Source organism: Corticium candelabrum, chromosome 3 (assembly GCF_963422355.1).
Source record: "Corticium candelabrum chromosome 3, ooCorCand1.1, whole genome shotgun sequence".
NCBI classification, from domain to species: domain Eukaryota; kingdom Metazoa; phylum Porifera; class Homoscleromorpha; order Homosclerophorida; family Plakinidae; genus Corticium; species Corticium candelabrum.
The window spans coordinates 4,307,956-4,329,938 of record NC_085087.1 but is presented as its reverse complement, the minus strand read 5'-3'; the positions used below and the strand labels follow the sequence as shown (position 1 = coordinate 4,329,938).

The window sequence follows — 21,983 nt, the reverse complement described above, 5'->3', positions numbered from 1 at the left end:
GTTCCTACAAATTTCACTGTAAACGTACTCTCCACCTTCCATATCATCACTTCTCTTGGATAAAGCAACATTTACGGAGTACTGTACATCTTACATCCTGTCACCATTTACAGTTCACTGTCACATTGTGTTCCTCCCCTGTGTGATACTCCCCCTGAGGTCTCACTCTAGTAAATAAATTAGTACTAAGTTCTAGTAGGGGTAGTGTAATTAGTAAATCTTGTAATATATAATTTACGTGTTTTGTGTCCACACAAAAACTTACTGTGAGTACATGGCACACCTTGGGTTGCTACATAAAAACCAAGCCTTTACTGACAATTCAAATCCGTCAGTTCATGCCACAACAAAGTAAAAAACATGAATGATATGGTACACTAACCGGAATGAGAGAGAATACAAATATGAATTTGTGAAAACAGTGGAGTACACTGACTTGTATTGCAGCATGTCAGTAAATATGAGAATTCAGGTCTCTTCTGTCTCCATCTTGTTTTCCAATAGTGGAACCTCAAGAGATGGCGCAATCTTCTTGTCTGAGTGACGGGAGGACTGACCTTCGATATCATGATCGTCATGGTCTTACATGCTTATGGGCCTTTCCATGATGATGTTCATGTTCATGAGATGCATGATCCAAATCTTTCCTACATTACATGTCATCAGGAAACTTGAACATACACGAGTGTGCACATACACACAGACACATGGACATACACACATGGACACACACACACACACACACACACACACACACACACACACACACACACAGACACAGACACAGACACAGACAGACACACACACAGACACACACACAGACACACACACACACACACACACACACACACACACACACACACACACACACACAAACTGTTTTCTGTCTGTCTGTCTGTCTGTCTGTCTGTCTGTCTGTTTGTCCGTCTTTTTGCTCCTCTGTCTGTCTGTCTGCAATACTGCAGGCAAATGTAAAAAAGATTAAAATGTTACAACTAAATGAGAAATAATTGGTTACAAGTGTATTTCTCAAGTGTCAAGATATGCCTGCATGTACGTGCTGTCTCTATATATAACAACATCTCTACATGTAAACTTACGATTGACACACAGCTCATCACTGCTGCCATTGAAATACGGGAAAGTGTCAGAAACATGTGCAACTAGTGAAGACTATAAGAATGAGAAGTAGACGACTATAATGTAAAGGTATGTCTTACTGCTGACGTGCATGGGTAGTTGAATGGAACAAACACAACAAAAATTGATGTTAGAAATGCCACCGCCACAACCTGAGATAAACAATCAAGAAACAACATCAGATATTTCTAATAATTAATTAATTACTAACTAATTAATTATTGTTCAATGCAGTGTAAACGATTCTATGAAGAATGAGAGATATCGTTGACAGACGTTTCACATGACATTGACTGTTGTTAAGATCTTGAATTATGGTCGTTTGTTCTTTCTAATGTCAATACATATCTGTATGCTTCATCAGTTGTTGACTGTTTGTTTTCGACTTCTGCTATTTTTCTCTCCTTCTGTTGTGGCTCTAGCTGTCTTTGTCTCTCTCTGCCTGTGTGTGTGTGTGTGTGTGTGTGTGTGTGTGTGTGTGTGTGTGTGTGTGTGTGTGTGTGTGTGTGTGTGTGTGTGTGTGTGTGTGTGTGTGTGTGTTACGTACAAATCAACCAACAACAGTCACCAACCTCTAAAATTCGTCTCCAACCAAGTGGATAAATATACTTAATCCCCCTGCAACAAAAACCCTTCAATAATGCTGACATATCATACAATCCTTGCATTTTACATTAGAGTTTTGTGACAGCACACACAAGGAAGTTGAAGACGCCGCCAATCAAACCACCAAGCACTCCAAGAATAGCAAACCAAAAAATGTCCTGCAAACAAGCCACACAAACCATACAAAGACAAGTGTTACACTTGATCTGTGCCACACGTTACATAAAGTTTATATACACCACAAAAATTATGTATTAAACTTGTTGTTCACAATTAATTAATTAATTATTATAAATCATATCACTAACCCCAACTCTACGCGTAATACCTAAATAAATATTAGCTCTACAATATGTAACCCCACCTCCACCCTGACTCTAACCCTAAAACATGACAATTAATTAATTTATTGATTAATTATTTTTTATTAATCAATTATTACATTTGCTACAAACCTGTGCATAGTAAATGATCCTACATGTCAAATCAAGTTGAAACTCAGTGAAAAGGTTAGTATTAAACTAGAACAACAAACAAACTGTTTAACACATACATAACACATACTTTCCATGCTACAACATTTGGTTGTTACCTTGGATCTGTGTGTCTCCAGAAAAAACAAAATGTAATACGCAGCAGTTAGCATACATCTAAAATGATAAATCGATAATGATGATCGAAATATTTACTAATGCATCCACATACCAAATACGTTTGAGCAATCAACTTTGCATTGAAATATAAAATTGCCTCTTCGAGAGCAAAGATGACACGTAAACACAGCAACAGCCACACACACACACACACACACACACACACACACACACACACACACACACACACACACACACACAGTATCAATACTCACCTCCAATTGGGACATAAAAAGCAGCAGCGATACCTCAAGGGGCTCCACTAAACAGAAACAATCATATCAAAACGAAAACATTTATCGACTACAAACACAAGATTGTGATCACCACTTTACTTTATGGTTGTGAGACTTATATATATATATAAGGCACATTAAACAGCTCAACCAATTTCACATGCGATGTCTTCGCAAAATTGGAAATATATTATGGCAAGACATGATACCCAATACCGAGGTTATGAAGAAATGCAACATGCCTGGAATTGAGGGTCTACTACTACACGCTCAACTTCGATGGTGTGGCCATCTTGTTCAAATGAAGGATGATAGAATCCCAAGGGCAGTGTTTTATGGTCAGCTGAAGAAAGGTTCTAGAACAGCAGGTGGTCAGAAATTGGGCTTTAATTAAAGCATTGAAATCCAATCTGAAACCTTGTAATATTGATATATCCAACTGGGATAGCTATGCGTCAGACAGATCTCTGTGGAGATCTTATTGCAAAAAATATCTAGATCATTTGAAGACCAACGTTCGAAAACACCCCAACAAAAAAGCAGGAACACGAAAGACGATCTCTAAGAGTGGTAACTTCACATGAGATGTTTGTGGACGCTCCTGCACGGCACGCATTGGTTTTTGGAGACACAAGCAAAGCCATAAATGAGTTTGGTCGTGTCGACCACTCACTCCAGTGTGTGTGTGTGTGTGTGTGTGTGTGTGTGTGTGTGTGTGTGTGTGTGTGTGTGTGTGTAAATTAAATTATTTAATGTGACTACCTTCACGTCCTACAAACAACCTGGATGAGACTGCACTCCAGTGTTATTGGTGCCAGTATTAACCATCACCTATATCTTGGGTGATGTCACACGCCGACTTTTGTTGCTTAATGTGTTACTCTATAAATTTGGCCACCTAATTCTAACTGCCTAAGAACTGTCGTTTTCTAATTCCAATTTGTTATGTAATTGTTGAGCTTTTAATTACAACACATACGTTCACAAGATTCAAGAAGAGACTGCTTCATTACTCATAAGAATGAGGTGAATTTCACACTTCATGGAGTAACCAGGTTACAGTATCAGTGCTTCTGTTTTAAGTAACAACTTTGTCTTAGCAGGATGCTACAAACAGTGTACAAGGGCTACAAACTCTAATTAGTCTCTGATTATTGCAGTTTCAAAAAAAACAACTTTACAAACGCTGCCAAGTAACTACATCTCTAGATTCTTTCTAGCAGAATCTGTTCAGCAAGTACGGAAGTGACGTAGTTAATCACTGTCACTATTGGTTTCATTGTCACTGATCCTACAGACCTCATATTCTTTGTCCTCATCTAGCAGCTCAGGAAACTATAACGTTTGTCCGTTATTAGTGCATATCCTGTCATAATGACAACCAGTGTGTGCTGTTTTAATTTGACCACTGGTGTACAACAGAAACCGATGTGGCAGTTGTGATGTGTCCGGTACTTGAGGGCCCTAGGATGGCTTGGAATTAACGTAGCCACCTGATTTGTCTGGTTGTGGGATGGGGAGAGCACACATACACAGGTATTTGGTAGCTGTCAATCACTGCCCGAATTTCAACCTGTGTTCCCCACACTCCTAGTTGATGAATGGATTTTTGGTGTTGTTGAAATGCTGTTGTTTCAGAAGGAATATAAAATTGTTGGTACCTGTCACGATTAAGCACTATGACACCTGCAAGAAATTCCCTAAGCTGGTAATGAAGTGTATCTGTTCCAGAGTTGTTTTGACATAGCTCTGAAGTTTCAGTTACCATCTTCTTTTACTGCAGATCGTTGTCTGCCCTCAAAAGCTAGAAATCTGTCAATGTGATTCGTCCACATTCCTAGCTTCTTTTTAATTGGACTTTGAATGACCCTCTCTGGTATACGTATTACTGTCCCAGGACATGCATGGCAGTATGTTCTTGTTCAGAACACCTCAGCATAGGCACATGTACAACAATGACTTATTGGTATTCTTATAGTGCGTTAATTACCTCAATGATTTTGTCATATGTTGTACACTCTGTTTTGGACTTTGTTATGGTGCCTGTCCAATTGAAATCACAAAATGAGTAGTATGTATAAATAATATGTCATGACAGAATTAATACTGTAAATGAAATGGTTTGAATTTGTAAATTTTGCCAGGACTGATGAGTTTTCCAAGATAATAATTTGCTGAAGTTGTTACTGACAACTTACAGACATTCAACATCAAACATATTAGTATATTGAATGTGCTAAAACCATGGGTTGTTTGCATAGGTTTTGTGTTTGGCTTTCTAAGACAAAACAAGTGCAAAACAAAGTGGGTTTATGAAACATTCTCAGTAGTCAATGATGATCGTACCTGTGGTTATAGCTGATGATATTGATATCGTGCCTGTATGATTGAACAAGACATTTCATATCAAAGTCCTTGTATAGCAGTCACAGGCAATGTCAGTTTTGCCAATTGTGACAGAGTTTGACTTCAGATTGCTAAAATCTATTCGCTTGCAAAATGATTTGATTTACAGTATATACATGATGGCATGTCCACTGATAACAGTGATGACTCTCTTTAGTGTCCTCTGTGTCTCTGGTGGGATTTAACACCTGCTTTGAACGGCATTCCTTGCCACAAGATTGGCAAACAAATGACTTGTTGGTAGGAACAATTTGTTCTTTCCATTTCTGACACACACACACACACACACACACACACACACACACACACACACACACACACACACACACATTATATGACATGCCTTCGAAGTACATCAAAACTGCCATGATATTGATATTTGCATGAGCATGGTAGTCATACCCATTATTGTTGAATATCTGGAAGCATTCTGTAGCAGTTGCAGCAGTGATGACGTATTCTGAGCTCTGACACTGGTATTTGGTATAATTTGGCAGACACTTTGACTTGTTAAATTACAGGTGTGATAATCATAATAGGCACTACAGAAAATTTGTTCTTCACGCAAAAACAAGCGAAAATAGAGGTTTTTTAGTTTTGCGCAAAATGGATTAGGTACTGTGCAGACAGGTTTGCTGACACTTTCCAGCATTATATGCACGCGATGCCATCTGGTGCATGTGCATCCCATTACGTTTCAACTGAGTGACATGTGAAAACAGTGCGTTAGCGTGGTTACAGCAGAAGTTCGCTGTCTTTACGTGAGGGTATCATTTTGTTAACAGATTTCAAACTACGGAAAGAAAAAAATTGAAGGAGATCACCAATCTTCATTTGTCAAATCAAGTGGTTCCAAGAGAACCAAGACTAATACTATTCATTCTTACTCATGCAATAGATCTGGTTCTCATCTCACCAAGAGCAGAGGAAAGAGGTAAATTAAATCACAGAGACTTTCAAAAATAGGACATCATTGCACTGCACAGCTCAGTGTTACAGTTGACAATGCAACTGGCAAAGTTTCAGTGAAATCTTGGTTGAGTCTGTAGTATGTAAATAGATATCCGGGACGGTGAGATTAATATAAAAGTCAGTCAGTCGTTTACCGGTACTAAAGCAGGTTTCAACTTCCTTGAGTTGTTACAGTTGGCGCTGCGAGAAAGCATATGGCAGAAGAAAGGAAAGTTTCATCGGGCTACAAAGAATTTGACAGGTTATGTAAGTCTATTGGATTGTTTAAAGAGTTTGAAGGTGATGATTCCCTTCGTCGATTTGAAAGTTGGACAAAGAACGCATTTCATTTCTTTATAAATTTGGCTAAGCATGACTACATCATATCTGCGGTGACTGAGAGAAATTTGCTTATCAGGTGTCTCAGTGAAGAAATGACGCTCCGCCTGGAGGATACGCTACTTCCACAACATATGGGGGATTTTACAGCAGACGAACTCATCAATCATGTGAGGACGTTCTTTAGGAGGACAGTTAATATGATGGTAGAGCGAGTCCGTCTTCATCGTCGTCAGCAACAGACTGAGGAAACTGTACAGGAGTATATGACAGCTCTTAAGCAGATAGCAGCAAACTGCCGGTTTGATCCGCCAGAGTATTCTAGTCAACTGAGGGATGTGTTTGCTGCAGGTCTACGTGATGAGATGATGTTACAGAAATTTTATGAGAATGAGAATTTACTGAGTCAAACGTTGGATCAGGTTCTAACTTTTGCTAGAACATTGGAAGGAGCCAGAAATAGTGTAGCAGCATTACGTGACAGCAATGAGGTGCCCTTACATCACCTATCGTCTGCAAGAGTAGTTTCAAGGATAGACTATAGGAAAACAAATGATGTGAAGAGACCACGGGATAGAAGTAGAAGGAAACTGGCGTGTTTTATTTGTGGAAGTAAGGACCACTACATAACTGGTTGTTCCTTGAGGAAATTTAGAGACTCACTGGTATGTCGAGGATGTGGAAAGCAAGGACACATAGCAAGTGGATGTCTCAAGAAGCGTTATCGAGCACGGCAACCATCAAGGTTAGAGGAGATTGGTGAAGCAGAACAGCCAGAGTCAGTAGTAGCTGAATCGGATACAGAATCGGAATTGTCCCCAGAGGGTGTAGACTCGGTGTGCAAAGAGGTTTGTGAGGCAGGGGAGGTCCATTGTGTGGGCAAGAAATTAATAGTAAATTTGGAAATAGAGAGAAAGGAAGTGCAGTTTAGAGTTGATACAGGGGCGGATGTATCCCTGCTTGATGAATGTTCATGGGAGAAGTTGGGCAAACCAGCACTGTCGGCTACCACGGACAAATTGAGAAATGCATCAGGTAAATTAATGATATTTAAAGGCACGGTTAAAAAGCAAGTGCGATTTCGAAACAGCATTATGGAAGTGTTATTTTATGTCAAGCACGGAAGGGGATCGAATTTGCTTGGCATGGACTGGATAAAGAAGACGGGGCTTCTTAATGCTTGTGCTGAATTTTTGAAGTCATTGAATTGTGAAGTTCAACCGTCAGTATTATTATCAGAAGGAACAAAACTCACAGAATTACAAGAAGTATTGGAAGAAAACTCCGAGATTTTTCAAGATGATCTGGGACAATGTGATATCCGAGTGGGAATTCAGTTGCAACCTGATGCAGAACTCACGATTTGGCCGTCTCGTAGACCACCTATCCATTTACGCAAAGCAATTGAAGCGGAATTGCAGCGACTTGTGGAAAGAGGAGTTTTGGAGCCTGTTGAGACTGCGAGATGTGCATTTCCAACAGTAAACGTTGTCAAGGCATCAGGTGCTGTGAGGATATGCGGGCATTTTAAGCCCCTCAATCGATTTCTACTGGTTGACCAACAACCTATTCCATTGGCAACAGATCTATTCCGCACTCTTGCGGGTGGTAAGAAATTTACGAGAATAGACTTATCGGATGCTTATCATCAGTTGTGTCTGGACAAAGAAAGTCAGGAAATTCTAGTAATCAATACGCACAAGGGTCTCTACAAGTACTTACGTCTACCATTTGGTATTAGTTCAGCCCCAGCACTGTTTCAAAGGATTATGTCTAACGTATTAGATGGTTTACCAAGGGTTGCCAGTTTTGCTGATGATATAGCTTTAACCGGTGACAATGATCAAGATCATCTTCAGAATTTATCAGCAGTATTACAGCGACTGAAACAGCATGGACTTCGAGCAAACAAAAGTAAATGTGCATTCCTTCAACCTTCAGTGGAATATTTGGGTCATGTCATAGATAGTAACGGAGTTAGAGCATCTGACAGTAAGCTCAAAGCTGGCCAAGCTATACCAAGTCCTAAAAACCAGACAGAACTTCGATCATTTTTGGGTCTTGTGAACTATTTCCGCCAGTTTTATCCTATGATGGCAGACGCAACGGTGCCGCTCAACCAGCTTCTACAAAAGCATACTCATTGGATTTGGTCTGCACGAGCTAAGTCGGCATTTGAACGGTTAAAGAAAAGGCTTACATCATTACCAGTTGTCACTAATTACGATGAAAAACTGCCGGTAAGCCTATCATGTGATGCCAGCAGTAAAGGGATAGGCGCATGTTTATTTCATTTTGATCAAGATGGTGCAGAACGTGTGATTGCTTATGCATCTAAATGTCTAACTACTGCAGAAATGAATTACTCACAAATTGAAAAAGAAGGTCTATCTATAGTTTTTGGAGTTAAAAAATTTCGTCACTTTCTATTAGGAAGGAAATTCGTGCTGAGAACGGATCACCGGCCTTTACTGACAATTTTCAATGCAACAAAGGTTACACCACCAACCAGAACCAGTAGCCGATTGACGCGGTGGGCTCTGCAGTTGTCGCAGTATGATTATCAGATAGAGTACAAGAACTCAAGAGATCACGGCAACGCAGATGCCCTATCACGTTTACCAATAGGAACAGATGTAAAATTTGACGAGGGTAACAAAGAAGAGGAGGAAGCAGAAAAGTATGTTGCTGAATTAGAAAAGCAGTTCATCAAAGATGGACCTATATATTACCACCAGTTACAAAAGTATACGTCTAGTGACTCTATTCTACGGCAAGTTATACATTACATTCACAACGGTTGGCCGTCCCGGATACAGGACTCAGAAATAAGATCTTTTGTCACGTGTAAGCACGAACTGTCAGTAGTGGAGGGTTGTATTCTGAAGCACAATGAAGGAGTACGCATGGTAATACCGAAGGCAATTCGACCACAACTTCTTCAGCAACTGCATCGTGCGCATGTTGGAACTGACAGGATGAAGCAGTTGGCTCGTCGCTACATTTGGTGGCCAAACATAAATGCAGATATTGACAGGATTACGAAATGTTGTGAGGCTTGTACCTTGTACAGGAACAAGCCTCCTGTCGTTCCACTTCATCCATGGGAATTTCCTCATCACTCTTGGTCTAGGGTACATATAGATTATGCCGGTCCGTTTTTTGGTTTCATGTGGCTAATAATTGTGGATGCTTACTCAAAGTGGCCTGAAGTTGTTAAACTTCATGTAGGTTCAACTTCAGCAAAGCAGACAGTCTGGGCACTTAGAAAGATATTTGCAAGATTTGGAGTTCCCCGGCAAGTGGTTACAGACAATGGCCCGCAATTCATGGCCGACGAATTTAAAACATTTTGCAATCAGCGGGGAATTCTTCATTCTCGAATTCCTGCCTATCACCCAAGTAGTAATGGGCAGGCAGAGCGGTTTGTTCAGACATTTAAGTGAGGTATTAAGAAAGGAATGGAGGAAGAAGGAGCTCAGTTAGAGGATGTGGTGGATACATTTCTGGCGGTATATCGTAATACATCTCATCATACGACAGGAGAATGTCCTGCAGTAAGTCTTATGGGTCGTCCTCTTCGATGTGTCTTAGACTTACTGCAACCATATGATGGGAATCATTCAGACCAGCAGTTACAGGACAAAGTTAGATTATCGCAAGAGAAACAGAAGAAGAACTATGACAAGAAAGCTCGTCATAGAAAGTCATTGGTACTTGGAGATGCTGTGTTAGTGAGACTACCGGACAGGCAAGGAAAGGAAATTTGGAGACCAGCCACAATAGTATCTGTGCTTGGAACACGATATTATGAAGTTCTAATTACGGACAGCGGCACAAGGAGGAAAGCACACATGAATCAGCTGCTTCATCGAAGTGTAGGCAAACTCCCTGTGGAAGATATGGCAAGATCAAAACACACAGAAGTGACATCTTATGAGAATTCAGACACCGATGATGATGACGTCAGCGGAAGACAGAGGTATCCAGATCACGAAGAACCATGTGCACCAAATCATGAAGAACCACCACAATTACGGAGGAGCAACAGAGAAACCAAAGGAAGACCACCGAAAAGATTTGGTGACTGGTATTAACTTTACCATATAGTATATAGTCATGTACTTGAAAAGGGAAGAATAATGTAGTATGTAAATAGATATCCGGGACGGTGAGATTAATATAAAAGTCAGTCAGTCGTTTACTGGTATTAAAGCAGGTTGCAACTTCCTTGAGTTGTTACAGAGTCAATATATGGTCACAACTGTGACCTAGCTTGCTCATATTCGTTTAGCAAGTAGTGACAGACTGAAAGTTGCTAGCAAAATCAAAGATAGTATCACGTTTGACAAAATCATCAATGACGTTCAAAGCAATGTGTATGGCAAAGTAGATCGTGTTCATTTAATGTTCATTTAACTACCAAAAAAAGATGTGACTATAACACTGTGCGCGTACTGTATGCATGTAGACTACAAAGTAGATTTCACCTGGACTTTAATTAATTGATGGCTGTTGGAAATTTCCTGTAACTGTATGGTAGTTATATGTTTTGGGACAGGAACAGGTAAGATAACTAGCTTGGGAAGGTTTGGGTATGACAGTGGGTATGTATAGAATAGCTATCTAAAGTTACACTATTCCTATTGCATTTGAATTGCATGCCTATAGCTATGAACTAATTAACTCGATCACCTTCCCATGCACCACCCATTGGCATACTACAATTATATGGTAAATATTTAAACGTAATATTTAAACACACACACACACACACACACACACACACACACACACACACACACACACACACACACACACACACACACACACACACATACACACACACACACACACACACACACACACACACACACACACACTTCGTCATGCGTACACCTTCATCCAGGTTGTGTGCAATCGAAACCTCTTCTGGTTCGCATCACGACCAAACGAGCCCCAGTCCTCAAGCAGCAAGCTTCGCTATCACACAGATGAAGAAGTCAACACGCTACCACCGATCTAGTCTCGATCAAGCGAAAACTACAGTCACGTGCTCATTGTAGATGTGTCATGCGAAGCAATAACAATAACTAACGTGCGCTACAAAAAAGCTCTTTAGCCGCAAGTATTTCAAACGTCTCGAGATCACGACGAGCAGCAGCGACTGCGTGCACTCCCACTAGTCTTACAAGTAAGGTCATGCATTGGTCTACAATATGATATACAATGTTTGGCAAATACTCTTTTGTTTTATGAGAAACAGGGCTCTATTTCCGGGCGTGACTGGAAGTGTTCCGAATTAAGTGCGCTACTCTAGAGATCACTACAGTACCCAATTTACGCCCCCACATTCTTGGCCAATCCTTTACGGAGAGAGTTTTGCGTGCTACACTTGTACGAGGAGTTCTTCGTCAAGACTTTCTAGTACTGGATACCGTGGGTTGGCACCATCGAAGGACAAAATCCAAGACAACCGAGGAGCCCGCGGCCCCGTTTACTCGCAAGATCAACAACGTGTTTGCTGCAGCTGGCAAACAGCCTAGAGACTGCTATATATATTTTAGCTACTAAAAATTCAAGACAAAGAGGGCATACCTCCTGATCAGCAGCAGCTCATCTTTGCTGGCAAACAGCTTGAAGACAACAGATCCGTCAGTGACTACAATATCCAGTTTGAATCCACTCTTCATTTGGTAAAGCGGTTGAGGTTTGACATGCTAATTTCTATCAAGACACTCACTGGCAAGACCATCAGGCTTAAAGTGAACAGAGATGATACCATTGAAAATGTGAAAGCAAAAATTCAAGACAAAGAGGGCATACCTCCTGATCAACAGCGGATCGTCTTTGCTGGCAAACAGCTTGAAGACAGCAGAACCCTCAGTGACTACAATATCCAGGAGAAATCCACTGTTCATTTGGTATTGCGATTGAGAGGTGGTATGCAAATTTTTGTCGAGACACTGGCAAGACCATCACCCTTGAAGTGGAAGCTAGTTATACCTTTGAAAATGTGAAAGCGAAAATTCAAGACAAAGAGGGCATACCTCCTGATCAGCAGCAGCTCTGCTTTGCTGGCAAACAGCTTGAAGACAACAAAACCTTTGTTGACTACGATATCCCGAAGGAATCCACTCTTCATTTGGTAAAGCAGTTGAGGTTTGACATGCTAATTTTTATCAAGACACTCACTGGCAAGACCATCAGGCTTAAAGTGAACAGAGATGATACCATTGAAAATGTGAAAGCAAAAATTCAAGACAGAGAGGGCATACCTCCTGATCAGCAGCAGCTCTGCTTTGCTGGCAAACAGCTTGAAGACAACAGAACCCTCAGTGACTACAATATCCAGAAGGAATCCACTCTTCATTTGGTATTGCGATTGAGAGATGGCAAGCAAATTTGTATCAAGACAGTCACTGACAAGACCATCACACTTGAAGGGGAGACGAATGACACTATTGAAACCGTGAAAGTGAAAATTCACGACATTGAGGGGATACCTCTTGATAGGCAATTGTTAAGCTCTGCCAGCAAACTGCTCGAAGACAGCCAAACTCTCAGGGACTACGACATTCAGAAAGAATTTACTTTTTATGTGGTATGGCCACTGAGACATGGCATGCCAGTCTCTATTAAGACACTCACTGACAAGACCATTACGTTTGAAGTGAAGAGGAGTGATACCATTGCAAATGTGAAACAGGAATATCCGTTCATGGAACACTTAACTCTCATGGAGAGGGTTGAGCCGGCAGCATGTTCAGGACAAGAGGAGGTTGTTAGTTCTTTTGATTTACAAGAAGTATGTGAGCTGCTGCTTTGTTATTGAACTTAAACAAGTTATGTTTGTGTAATGTTGTTTTGACGTGTGTTTTAGATTGTTGTTGTTGGTGATGTGACGGCTCTCAGTTCTTCATGTCTCGATTATTACGTTGTAGGTCTCAGCTTCAAAGTGGAAGGCAGAGACGACATGTACATGTTTCCATCTCTTTTGCCTCGTAAGAAGCTGTCTGTCATATGGAAGAGAGATGAGAGTAAGAAAGTGTATGTCGGTCGACGTCAAGTGTGCAGCAGTCAGATGACCACCTTCAGTTCGTCTACATTCGGTATGTTTCAATCTAAGATTTGTACTACATTAGATAAAATGGCACAGCTGTGGAGGGATGGACTGATTTTATCGCAAGGTCATGCAGTTCATTCTCATGTTGAGTGTTTGGTGGCCAATCACATAGTAGATCTTGTTCGTTCTGTTGACTTTGTATGTCGTGGAGGTAAAGGAACAGAAGCAGAATGTGTTTCACTGCTCGACACTGTCATGTCTCTTTGGAGAGATATGTTAGACAGATACAGTCCAGGCACTAAACATCAAACTGAATTTTTGAGCAGAAAGCATTTAGAAGAACACAGAGAACTGACACAAGTTGCTGTTTACTCTGATCAGCAAATTAAAGAAGCAAAACAAACGGGAGAAGGAGCAAATGCTGCTGTTAAACAAGTAGTTGGCGATGAGCGAGTGGTAGAAAGTCTTGGTGACCTGCTGGTTGTCAAAAGTCAGGCAGCCTTGGTAACATTGAGTGCTGTTGCAAAGGCTGTTATTACTGAGGGTTCAGCTCAATGGTATTCATTTGGAGCAACACTAGGGTTTAGTCATGATCGTATTGAGGCCTTGTGTCATGATAAAGTGACTCCTTCTGACAAGTTGTTTGCACTTGTCCAAGTGAAGGCAAACCAAGTTGGCCCTGTGCAAATTGACGATCTGCTCTTGAAGGCATGTCAACTTTTGCCAATTCCTATTGATGGTGTGGTCAAGGAAAAGCTTAGAATTTAGTGATGACATGGAATTTGACAAAAAGGATTTGTTGATAAACAGGACACCAAATAAGTGTCCAACAAGTTTAGCTGATACATGTTTGAGCATCTAGTAGTGATGACCGTTATGGGGATTATTGTATCTCTAGTTGGTGACATTATAGAACAAGGAATTTTTATAGCAGTTAACCTGGAGTAAGAATACAGTAATAGTTAACGGACAAGAAATATTTGTGAATGCCAAATATTGTTTGGGATGGTTTGCACTTCAGACTCAAGTCCATGCAACATAATATTGTGTCACAATTATAATTCTATATGTGCTCAAATGCTCGAGTGTGTACAGTACACACTGTTTGTCAGCCACAGATAGAGCATAAAAACAGCTACAGGAGGGGTAGGCATGTATAGTAGGAATATTGGTAGGTGGCCTGAAATCTTGAAGCCTCCACAGATAGATCTTCACATCTGAAGTATATTAATTACCTGGTAAGCAAAAGAAACTACAGACAGACAGACAGACAGACAGACAGACAGACAGACAGACTGACTGACAGACAGACAGACAGACATGCATGCATACAGACAGACAGAATTGCATCAGTTTGATGTAAGAAATAAATGATGAAACAGAAATTAAAATAATTTCTAATTAGAGATTACAGTTTACATAGTACTTCTAGTACTTCTGGTTACAATCGCCCACATACAGATACACTAACACTGCAACCAATGACAACATCACATTGTACAACACAACTTACCGCCTCTTTCAGAGTCAATCCTATTCGTTCACTGATGCTCTTTTCTTTATGAGTCTTCTCGTCTAAATTCTCCCACGACGACAAAATCACAAACATATCATCCACTCCAACACCTAACACACGTCACAAACACGTATGATAAATACCATTGCTCGTATACACGTATTTTATAATATTCGATATGACGCACCGAGTAGTAAAAACGGAAGCACTGAATGTACGGGTCCATAGAACAGTCCAAATGCACTACACAGACCAAGTGAGACGACAATGCCAAGACCGGTACTTATAACACCAGCAAATGAAAGCCATATTTTGTGCTTGAGGCGAGTCATTTGACCAAGGCTGATGCAGACGTATGCAATAATGAGAAAGTAGCCCGCAGCCAGAATGGTGAGATCGTTTTGAATTGCTTTGCTGGTCTCTTCCTGAAGACCAAAAGTTGTTCTCACAGATGAGGACAGTTCGTCGTGTTTCTTTTGCCCAATTGTGTCCACCTGCCTTTCGAAGTCGTCCGCACGTTCGTCTACTTCTTCGCCGGAACTCTCGTCGAATGTCTCATTGCTGTATATGCGGTAGATTAATCGCAAAGCTTTAGCACCAATTATTGTGTGCCTTTTGCTCGGATCCGGGTCATAGCTGATATCACCAATTACTTGACTCGCCTGAAATAAGCCTCCATTCCAAGGGCTACATGCAACATAAGAATCATTAAACGACACTTTCAGGTTCATGTACCACAGCACAAGATAAATAAGATCAAAAGCTTTCATCACTGCTGTGGTTAATCTGCAGTCTAGCTTCACAATGTTAGATATAAGTTTAAGTTTGCAACTACATATATAGTAGTATTTCTCACTGTATTGTCATCTCTGTTCTGGTCATGCCAGTTGCTATTAATTTGAGACCCCGTGTGGTCATCACACTGCTGCTTAATGTGAGAAGCTAAACTCAATACTACAATATCTCCCAGAATTCGTTTTGGATGCTAATTATGTTGAATTCATATTGTCATCGCTAATGTCTCTATAGACCCGAATCCAAAAACTACTGAAAGAGGGGGTTGATCCACTAGCAGTCATAGAGCATTAATTAACTAATCTTCTCTCCTCTAATAAAATTATTTATTGCCAAAGTTGACTACTAACACTGATTTTAGTATACACATATGTGAAATAACGCAATCACCCGTGAAATTAAACTACACAAATCAGCAGCATTGATCTTGCTGTTACCTACAGAAATGGTCCATCGTGCATTTTGTGTGCATAGTCTTGAGATAGTCAGTCTAGAAGGTTCAAAGAGCCCATTAGTGGTAGCAAAAGCAAAATGTTTTGTGCAATCTGACAAGATAACGTACACAAGAAGAACAGCCATCACATACTAATTTTCTTACTACACGTCTGGTTGCGAGGTTATGCATTCCCTTCCTTTCATCAGTGATGAACCATGCCTATTGGAAAAAGGTTGTATAATCCCTGAAGCCCCATCTGGACCCAAGCCTGCTCTACTGTCTGGATCGTCTTCAGTGTTCTCATTATGGCCTATAATGATCAGTGGTCTTCTGTTTAGTCGCCATGTTTAACTGGTGCACAATCGTATAACATTTTGAGGCTATTAAAACAATTTTCTTGCACAATGGCAAACATCTCAACTATTAAAAACTATTGCTTAAAGAAGTAGTGGCAGTATGATACTGTGTACACATAAAATAAAGTAACACTTGTATTGCAGTTAGCATGTACACCATAGGCCACACCTTTTCACAGTTACCTTCATCACCCAGCATCATCACAATGGTACACCAGTTAGTGTGGCACATGTGTACAAATAAAATACACACAATGTTGTAATATAAGTTTGATGATCTATGCTGATACAATTTTAATTCACAGGTAAAGCTGGACATGAAGATTACTAATGACTATTTTAGAATATGACTAATGCAAAGTTCCAGACATTCCAATAGACTTTCTATATGCCATACTTGCATGGATCTGCACATACCAAGAAACCATACCTATACATCACAATGAGCAATAAGGTCACAGTTCACAGTTGTGGTTTAGAACATGATATATGTTGTTTGTAATCAGCTCCAGGGTACACATGACCTATGTCATGTGAGAAGTAATGTAATTGTTGGCTTACACATACAGCAACATCACTTACTGTTAATATTGTCATAGTTATATGAAACATTGATAGCTATCTTTACAAAGTCTCGTGGAACACTGTTTCCACTGCAGTTACATATGCAACAACAGTCTAAAGTTTTAGTTTGGTTGTATGTGACAGGTCGTTTCGTTAATTAAATTGCCACAAAGTTCCTACCATAGCACTTATTGATATTTGTGGCCTCTCTTTAAACTTAATTAACAAGCTAAAGAAATATATTTTTAACAGACAAACAGACAATTAATAGACAGGCAGACACACAGACAGACACACAAACAAACAAGAGACAGACACACATGCAGACAGACAGACAGACAGATAGACATACAGGCAAATGCTGGCCTTCTTCTATGGTGGCCATGCATGTCGTGATGTCTTCCTCTACCCGTATAGTCTACTCTACTGTATCAACATTGTCATCATGGATTACACGCAACTTTACCTCGCGTCAGCACTGGGCGTCTTCTATGGTGGCCATGCACGTCATGATGTCCATCCATCCATCCATCCATGTTATCAAGAAGACAGACAGACATATTTAGTTTTTTGTTCCTTAGCTGTCATTGATAGAGACAGTTGCAAATTATTAAATCATTGTTTGTGTAGGGCCTAATGGTCTTTTTGTTTGTGTAGTTTTAGTAATTTAGTTTAGATCATCATATTGCTAAGCTTGTAATAGTACTGATTTATGAAAATATATGTATTCGACAGACAGACAGACAGACAGACAGACAGACAGACGCAGACAGACAGACAGGGAAACAGACAGACAGACAGACAGACAGGGAAACAGACAGACAGACAGACAGACAGGGAAACAGACAGACAGACAGACAGATAGACAGACAGAGAGACAGACAGACAGAGAGACAGACAAACAGATGAAATGCAAGAACAAACACAAACACACAAATGAGATCGACAGACAGACAGAAAGCAAACAAGATGCAACAGACACAAACTAAAGACCAACAATCAAACGCTTACATACAAAATATCTATACACCCGTGCCCACCATAATAGAAATCAATCAAGCACCTACTCAGTAAGATTGTTTTTGTTCAGTTCTGACAATATAGCATGGGATGTCAGACCATAGATTCTGTCTCTATCAAACTCCCATAACGTCAAAATGCTAGAAATCCAGCAACGTCTCGGGTTACGCCTACACAACAGCACACACATTAATGACGTGGTCATATCACGCGTGCGCACGCACACACGCACACACGCGCGCACACACACACACACGCGCGCGCGCGCACGCACACACACGCACACACGTGCGCACACACACACACACACACACACACACACACGCACGCACGCACACACACACGCACGCACACGCACACACACACGCACGCACGCGCACACACGCACGCACGCGCACGCACACACGCACGCACACGCACGCACGCACGCACACGCACGCACACACACACACACACACACACACACACACGCACGCACACACACACACACACACACACACACACACACACACACACACACACACACACTGAAAAACCTAAAGCAGAGCTGCTCCCAAGCGATATTGTGCTGCTGAAAGAAAGTGCTTCCCCGTGCCGTAATGTTGACAATTGACACATGCAGGTCGTACAGCTACACAAACAACACAATTTATTTTCCTCACGACACCAGTCAGCCACGTGCACAACACGCAGTCGCAGCCCAACCTCCTTCAACACAGCAGGTGTAAGAACATTTTCTCCCTTCGTTGGAGTGACGATCAAGAAGCCATAGCGAGCTGTTTCGGGAAAGATTCTCCCGACCCATTCCTTCTGATCGAGTGCCTCGGCATTTCTCGGAACCCACAGCTTGTTGGGTCGACTCTCTTGCCGGAAACGCGAGAGACCGGCCATACAGACGAACGCGACGATAAACATGATGACGATGGTCCGTGCGGGATAAGCACCAACCTTCTCGCCGAGCCTGAAACACATTTGTTATAATTTTATGCCAATTTGTCGAGATTCTGTGCCATCTGACTTGTAGAAGAACGTCTCGAGGGCGTGCTCGATCGCATTGCTAATTCTCGTCAGACAAGAGCAGCGTTGAGATGAAGAATTCTCATCCTGCATCGTAGCCTACGAGTCCACACACAACACTGGCTGTGTGACAGTCGTGACTTGGAAACGAATGTGTTAGCCTCGGAGTCCCGACCAGTGACTACACCCTATCCAAACAACCAGAGAGGCGTCATCTCCATCCTAATTAATTGATGAACGTCACGACGGTGGACGCACGCATGCTTACTGTACACGTCCACGTCAGTTGTGTAGGTGACTGTCTCTGCTGATCGAGCAGTCCTGCGTGCCGTTTCCTGAACTTGGAGGGTTTTATTGCGTCAGAGCGACCGCACTAAGTCGCATAATAATGTGTCTACTAGTTGTGATCAATGCATATATCTAAGGTGCCTTCCCTCTTGTAAGGCGCCGTCTGTGCCTGAAATCATTGGAGGCTTCAATTAATTATAGCACCTGTGGCAATGACAAGTAGTTTTAGGGGCGCCTTATTAGAGTCTTGCGTCATGCACTGAAGTGCTTGCGCGTGTACTGTAGTAGTGTAGGTGTATGTAAATATTAAAAAGTAAATAATCAGTCTGTCTGTTTGTCTGTCTGTCAATACATAGTTCTTCTACAAGACATCATTACTGTCTACAATACGCTAAAATCAGCAAGTTCTAGGACAATTAACTTGAAACCAAGTAGTCCATAACTACCACTAAGAGTCAAACAAAGTCTGTCTGTCTGTCTGCCTATAGGCCTGTTTGCACGTCTATCATCATCACAGTATGCATGTTTTCTGTCTGTCTTCATTTATTTCAATACATTTTAAGCACGATTACAAACATTAGATATATACACTAATCATTGTGACAATATCTCAGTCTCATGTCTCAACTTCAAAAACCACTAAAACTGCCTATGTCATTTACATCAAACACTGTACGTCTGTCTGTCTGTCTCTCTGTCTGTCTGTCTATCTGTCTCTCTGTCTGTCTGTCTCATCATTTATTTCTTATATCAAACTGATGCAATTCTGTCTGTCTGTATGCATGCATGCATGTCTGTCTGTCTGTCTGTCTCTCTGTCTGTCTGTCTGTCTCTCTGTCTGTTGTTTCTTTTGCTTACCAGGTAATTAATATACTTCAGATGTGAAGATCTATCTATGGAGGCTTCAGGATTTCGGGCCACCTACCAATATTCCTACTATACATGCCTACCCCTCCTGTAGCTGTTTTTATGCTCTTTCTGTGGCTGACAAACAGTGTGTACTGTACACACTCGAGCATTTGAGCACATATAGAATTATAATTGTGACACAATATTATGTTGCATGAACTTGAGTCTGAAGTGCATACCATCCCAAACAATATTTGGCATTAACAAATATTTCTTGTCCGTTAACTTTTACTGTATTCTTAACTCCAGGTTAACTGCTATAAAAATTCCTTGTTCTATAATGTCACCAACTAGAGATACAATAATCCCTATAACCATCATCACTACTAGATGCTCAAACATGTATCAGCTAAAAACTTGTTGGACACTTATTTGGTGTTCTGTTTATCAACAAATCCTTTTGTCAAATTCCATGTCATTACTAAATTCTAAGCTTTTCCTTGACCACACCATCAATAGGAGTTGGCAAATGTTGACATGCCCCCAAGAGCAGATCGTCAATTTGCACAGGGCCAACTTGGTTTGCCTTCACTTGGACAAGTGCAAACAACTTGTCAGAAGGAGTCACTTTATCATGACACAAGGCCTCAATACGATCATGACTAAACCCTAGTGTTGCTCCAAATGAATACCATTGAGCTGAACCCTCAGTAATAATAGCTTTCGCAACAGCACTCAATGTTACCAAGGCTGCCTGACTTTTGACAACTAGCAGGTCACCAAGACTTTCTACCACTCGCTCATCGCCAACTACTTGTTTAACAGCAGCATTTGCTCCTTCTCCCGTTTGTCTTGCTTCTTTAATTTGCTGATCAGAGTAAACAGCAACTTGTGTCAGTTCTCTGTGTTCTTCTAAATGCTTTCTGCTCAAATATTCAGTCTGATGTTTAGTGCCTGGACTGTATTTGTCTAATATATCTCTCCAAAGAGACATAACAGTGTCGAGCAGTGAAACACATTCTGCTTCTGTTCCTTTACCTCCACGACATACAAAGTCGATGGAATGAACAAGATCTACTATGTGATTGGCCACCAAACACTCAACATGAGAATGAACTGCATGACCTTGCGATAAAATCAGTCCATCCCTCCACAGCTGTGCCATTTTATCTAATGTAGTACAAACCTTAGATTGAAACATACCGAATGTAGACGAACTGAAGGTGGTCATCTGACTGCTGCACACTTGACGTCGACCGACATACACTTTCTTACTCTCATCTCTCTTCCATATGACAGACAGCTTCTTACGAGGCAAAAGAGATGGAAACATGTACATGTCATCTCTGCCTTCCACTTTGAAGCTGAGACCTACAACGTAATAATTGAGACATGAAGGACTGAGAGCCGTCACATCACCAACAACAGCAATCTAAACACACATCAAAACAACATTACACAAACATAACTTGTTTAAGTTCAATAACAAAGCAGCAGCTCACATACCTCTCGTAAATCAAAAGTACTAACAACCTCTTCTTGTCCTGAACATGCTGCCGGCTCAACCCTCTCCATGAGAGTTAAATGTTCCATGAACGGATATTCCTGTTTCACATTTGCAATGGTATCACCCCTCTTCACTTCAAACGTAATGGTCTTGTCAGTGAGTGTCTTAATAGAGATTGGTATGCCATGTCTCAGTGGCCATACCAAATAAAAAGTAAATTCTTTCTGAATGTCGTAGT

General features: G+C 41.0%; 3 protein-coding genes across 4 annotated transcripts in view; 1 reads left to right on the top strand and 2 right to left on the bottom strand.

The window, feature by feature from the left end:
* Positions 1–18: 18 nt before the first annotated feature.
* Positions 19–19,253, bottom strand: LOC134176652 (patched domain-containing protein 1-like). 2 transcript variants are annotated; one of them, XM_062643312.1, is made up of 13 exons: positions 19,103–19,253; positions 18,790–19,045; positions 18,621–18,715; positions 18,132–18,254; positions 15,101–15,600; positions 14,911–15,023; positions 11,231–11,314; positions 2,615–2,661; positions 2,339–2,396; positions 2,202–2,267; positions 1,814–1,904; positions 1,713–1,758; positions 19–647 (listed from the first exon to the last, which is right to left on the bottom strand). In XM_062643312.1, the coding sequence occupies exons 1-11, from the start codon at positions 19,192–19,194 to the stop codon at positions 1,815–1,817; spliced, it is 1,524 nt and encodes a 507-aa protein (XP_062499296.1). In that variant the 5' UTR covers positions 19,195–19,253; the 3' UTR covers positions 19–647; positions 1,713–1,758; position 1,814. The 2 variants fall into 2 exon arrangements, with proteins under 2 accessions (XP_062499296.1, XP_062499295.1); XM_062643311.1 differs by lacking the exon at positions 19–647 and adding an exon at positions 1,265–1,292.
* Positions 11,551–14,337, top strand: LOC134176965 (polyubiquitin-like). Its single transcript, XM_062643662.1, is given in 5 exon segments — positions 11,551–11,562; positions 11,899–12,027; positions 12,067–12,292; positions 12,295–13,139; positions 13,215–14,337. Coding segments are annotated over 5 exon segments (2,163 nt in total). The 3' UTR covers positions 14,166–14,337.
* A 1,255-nt stretch (positions 19,254–20,508) lies between the features above and the next one.
* LOC134176651 (polyubiquitin-like) overlaps positions 20,509–21,983 on the bottom strand; it is a 3,130-nt gene continuing 1,655 nt past the window's right edge. Inside the window, exons 2-3 of the mRNA XM_062643310.1 lie at positions 21,745–21,983; positions 20,509–21,670 (exon numbers count right to left, since the gene is read on the bottom strand). The exon at positions 21,745–21,983 is cut by the window's right edge and continues 1,507 nt beyond it. Of these exons, the coding sequence (XP_062499294.1) occupies positions 20,720–21,670; positions 21,745–21,983 (1,190 nt within the window). The 3' untranslated portion in view covers positions 20,509–20,719. The remainder of the gene's footprint in view (positions 21,671–21,744) is intronic.